Source organism: Arachis hypogaea, chromosome 19 (genome assembly GCF_003086295.3).
Source record: "Arachis hypogaea cultivar Tifrunner chromosome 19, arahy.Tifrunner.gnm2.J5K5, whole genome shotgun sequence".
Classification (NCBI taxonomy): domain Eukaryota; kingdom Viridiplantae; phylum Streptophyta; class Magnoliopsida; order Fabales; family Fabaceae; genus Arachis; species Arachis hypogaea.
In genome coordinates, this window is record NC_092054.1 from 20,861,000 (window position 1) to 20,865,472 (window position 4,473).

General features: G+C 29.1%; 1 protein-coding gene across 1 annotated transcript; it reads right to left on the minus strand.

Moving 5' to 3' along the window:
• Positions 1-1,037: 1,037 nt before the first annotated feature.
• LOC112779570 (putative receptor-like protein kinase At1g72540) lies at positions 1,038-4,473 on the minus strand. The gene is made up of 5 exons (XM_025823885.3): positions 3,945-4,473; positions 3,505-3,640; positions 2,981-3,117; positions 2,751-2,874; positions 1,038-2,386 (listed from the first exon to the last, which is right to left on the minus strand). Exons 1-5 carry the CDS (start codon positions 4,350-4,352, stop codon positions 1,749-1,751), a joined length of 1,443 nt encoding a protein of 480 aa, XP_025679670.1. The 5' UTR covers positions 4,353-4,473; the 3' UTR covers positions 1,038-1,748.

The following is a 4,473-nucleotide window of genomic DNA, read 5'->3' on the forward strand; positions in this document are numbered from 1 at the left end:
TTTATTAACAACCAATTAATTTAACAAATTCTTTTTTATTGAGAATTTTGTTGTCTTTTAAGGATAATTGTGAAAGTCGTTTAGTTTTTATTTATTTTTATTATCTTTTTTAAATATATTAGATAAATTAGTTAAATTTATTGTGTAAAACTAAGAAATATTAATTATTTTTAAATTATTTTTATTTATAAAAATTAAATGGACGATATATTAATGATTAACGTGTCACATAAATATATTTTGAAGAGAAATCATTGACAGATGGACTAATCAATCTCATAAAATTTAATATAAAAAATCAAAAAAAATATTTTTTTTTGTTCGAATACCTCATAATTCTTCAAAAAAAATTATCAAAGCCGAATTGGTATTCACTCAATTTTTTTTCCTTTGTCATAATTTTTAATTTCTATATATATTTCCTTTATTGTATATGTCACACGGAAAATGAGTGTGGTTAACATTGGTAGAAAATACAAAACCATTAGCGAATTATATAGAATCCATTTCTGCCTCAAATTAAAAAAATATATATATATCCAATTCGTCAATAGGCTGAAGAAGTCAATGAATAATTTGGCCAATATCAACCTCATTAACAAATTAAAAATAATATTCTTGAGCGTTTGTGACTTTGTAAGGTAAGAACATAGGAAAAATACTAAAATAGTTTATTGCTTCCTACGCAAGACTCCATGAGAAAGGCAACATTTGTCAACAACAAAGTGGAAAAATCCAAAAAAAAAAAAATACAATACATTCAAAAAGAAAAAAAAAAAAAAAAGAAGAGAAGAGAAAAATCTATTTGCTTAATTAGCTTCAATTCCCACATAAGTCTTAATAATGGGAAAGCGCAGTAGCGCACATTTGTCACAATAAAATTAACTAAATATAAAAAATATTAAAAAGTCATTAAAATTTATTATTTTTTATCATTAGTTAGTTATTAATATTTAAAAATATAGAATAAAATATATTATTAAGTTATTAAACTAAAAAAATTAATTTAATAACTAAATAATAAAAAAAATAATAAATTATGATAGACTTAATATTTCTCATTAAATATTTCGAAAAAACTTAAAGAAATGCTTCACAACTTATACCATATTCCTTAACATTATACAACACACAATATGTAAATGTGGAAATATCTTCGTTTAAGATGATATATTTAATTATCATCATTCACTCGTTTATAATATCCAAAAAAAAAAAAAAGCAAAATATACATGGTTATTAAGAAACTACGCTGTCCCACACCACTTACTATCACACCAAATTTGGTGTACAACAGTACAAGTAACATTAAGTCCAAAAAAATCATGTTGGAATTTCAGAAGATCAAACAATCAAAATCAAGCCCCAAGATAAAAAAGAAAAGCTAAATAAATCTATGAAGCTACATAATGTACACTATAACTTCCTTTGTGTTCCCCTATACTCTGTTTTTCATTCTTTCTTTTTTGTTTTTCACTCCACTACCTTTTAGCTAAGATTACATGCAACATGCATAATTAATTAATGTTTATAGATTATTAACGGACTATTCACGTAAAGTTATCTTTATATAAAAATAATAATTATTAGTAAAAATTCAGGTGGAGTCAACTTTACGTAAAATTGATAATTGATAGTTATTAAATAATTTAACTAAATTTTTATCTAATAACTTCTAATTATCAATTTTACGTGAAGTTAATTGCACCTAAATTTTCACCTTAAAATAATTTGATGTGAGGAGGTGACTAAATTGGCAATATGGGGCGATTTCCATCACAATTATGTGTCTCTGGTCCTTGTTTGGGAAAGTATGGACTGGTAGCAAGAGTCTTATACAGAGCAGTGTCAGAGTAAACAGCACGAGACCTGATTGGCTTAACTCTACACCTACGGCTACGACTTTTTCGCTCCTTCTTTAAATTATTGCGACCCTTCTCCTTCTCCTTTTTCTCTCCCTTTATTTCCTCTTCAACTTTACCTTCTTCTTTAATATTGCTGTTGTCATAACAAGAACAATCGGTTACAACAACCACTTCAGTGGGGGCCACATAAACAAAATGACCAATTGGGATATCGTTAAGTTCCAAGAGAGGCTCCAAGGTCTTAACCACGGTTCGCATTGAAGGCCTATTCTTTGCGTGGTGGCTTAGGCATTGGTAAGCCAAAGATGCTAACTTTCTTGCACCTTGTGTGGAGTACTGACCCTCAAGTCTTGGGTCCATTATTCTCTCAAGTTTAAGAGAATCCTTTAGCATTGGCCTTGCCCACTCTACTAAATCTTGCTCTCTGCTTGGCCGTTTCTTGTCCACTGATTTTCTTCCCGTTAGTAGCTCTAACAGAACAACTCCATAGCTATACACGTCGCTCATAGTTGTCAAATGACCTAATTAAGAGTAATTATAGTTACAGGAATACTTGATTATGTAATGTACAGAGAATCACAAGCTAATCAAATGATTAAAAGTATTTACGAATTCAAAAAATGAATTCAATTTTCATACACTATTAATTGCGTATTATTCTAGAAAACACAAACTTCTTAAGGGAGTATAGAAAAATTATGCCATTTAAGTTATAATTTATTGACTAATTTTTTTTTTAATATTTGTTATAGACACAAAAATAAGTCATATATATAAAATATAAAATATTTTTTAATAAATTATAATAATATCTTAATATTTTATTGATATTAAAATATAAATTATATATTTAATATTAAACAAATAAATATGACACATAAATACCTGTCATGATATACTCAGGAGCAGCATAACCGCGGGTACCCATAACACGAGTTGTAACATGTGTTTGATCTTCCCCTGGTCCATCTATTGCTAAACCGAAATCCGACAGCTTCGCATTATAGTCCTGAAAAACAAGAACTTAATTATTGTGTGTTCATTGTAATAATTAACTAAATGCATACATGAAGATTAAGTAATAAGTTATTGCTTGATGGAATGATGGAACTTACAGCGTCCAACAGAATGTTTGAGGCTTTAACATCTCTGTATATGACTGGCTTTTCTTCTTCATGAAGGAAACAAAGTCCCTTTGCAGCCCCAATTGCTATTTTGATTCTTGTTAGCCAAGGTAATGTTGCTAAATAACCTGCATTTTTTTTTCCAAAGGAAGACAACCATTTATAAAAGAAATAATTGAATAAAAAATTAAAAAAGATGAACAAAGAATTTTTTTTTTTCAAAACTGGCTTTTGTTTTTTATTTTAACCATCATTTTTCACACTCAAAAAATTATAGTTCCAATAAAATAATTAATAAACTAAAAAAAAAAAGCCTTTCGAGATCTTCCAAAAATAATGAAATTTGACAAATTTCTTCCAAATTGATCCTCTCAAAAATCACAAAAATTTGACAAACAAACTTAAATATGACCTTTCTTTTATTCAAAAGATATTTTTATCAAAACCAAAATTCAAAATTATGGCATACAATTTTCTTTTGGTAATTATGCAGAGAAAGGCATGCATGTACATGCCTTTGAAAAGCTTCTCTTCCAGATTGCCCCTCTCCATGTATTCATAGACAAGAAGCCTGTGTTCATCTTCACAGCAGTATCCAATTAAGTTCACCAGATTGCGATGCTTCAACTGCCCCAAGAAGATTACTTCAGCCTATGCACAGTAAAAAAAAAAAAAAAGAAGAAACGAAAAAGAATAGATAAGATAACACATTAATAATAATATCATCATTATATTTGAGAAACTTCTAATACAAAAATAATAAAAATTAAGATGGCTACTTCAATGTTAACCTATTCATGCGAAGATAGTATTGAAAAACATTAGATAGTTTAATATATTTGATTGAACTATTTAATGATTTACAATATCATATTCACCTAAAGATAGCTTCATAGAAATAACCATTTTTAATAATTAATACTGTGAAAATGTTAGGAAGAGAATTGATTCATACCAACCACTCTCTGTGTCCTTGTTTGCCATCCAAATTGAGGGCCTTAACAGCAACAACCTGAGGCACAAGCCTGGGCTTAAATTTCTCATCAATGAAGCCTTTATAAACCTTTCCGAATCCACCTTCGCCGAGGAAATTGTTCTTGCTGAACCCATGTGTGATCTCTTTCAGCTCCTGGTAAGTGAAAATATGAATGTTTGATCCAATTCCTGTGAGGGAATTTGACAAATCACTCATTATAGACTGTGATGAAGAATTGCTCAGATCAGAGAGCGAGATTCTCCTAGAAAGTGTCTTTTTTGAAACTGATGATGTGTGTGTTTCGTCCAAGGAGGAATTGGAAAAGGGATTGTCTTTGAAGCAACCAACTATGAAGGATTTCCACATAACCCTTTTTTGGGAAGGCATTTTCTTTCTTCTCTTTCTTTTTTCTTTGAGTTCCCTATTATTCCAAACCAGTTTGATGTAGCTTTATCACTAGCTGCAAAAATGTGATGACAAAGCTTAGCTTTTATAGGTTGGAGAGACC

Bases quoted from the DNA above. Each gene is read 5' to 3' on its own strand.
- LOC112779570 (XM_025823885.3), bottom strand. From the start codon at position 4,352: ATGCCTTCCCAAAAAAGGGTTATGTGGAAATCCTTCATAGTTGGTTGC. The intron at 2,875-2,980 runs GTAAGTTCCATC...CTTGTTTTTCAG, and splicing joins CAAACATTCTGTTGGACGCT to GACTATAATGCGAAGCTGTC. The intron at 2,387-2,750 runs GTATTTATGTGT...ACTCTTAATTAG, and splicing joins TCCTGAGTATATCATGACAG to GTCATTTGACAACTATGAGC.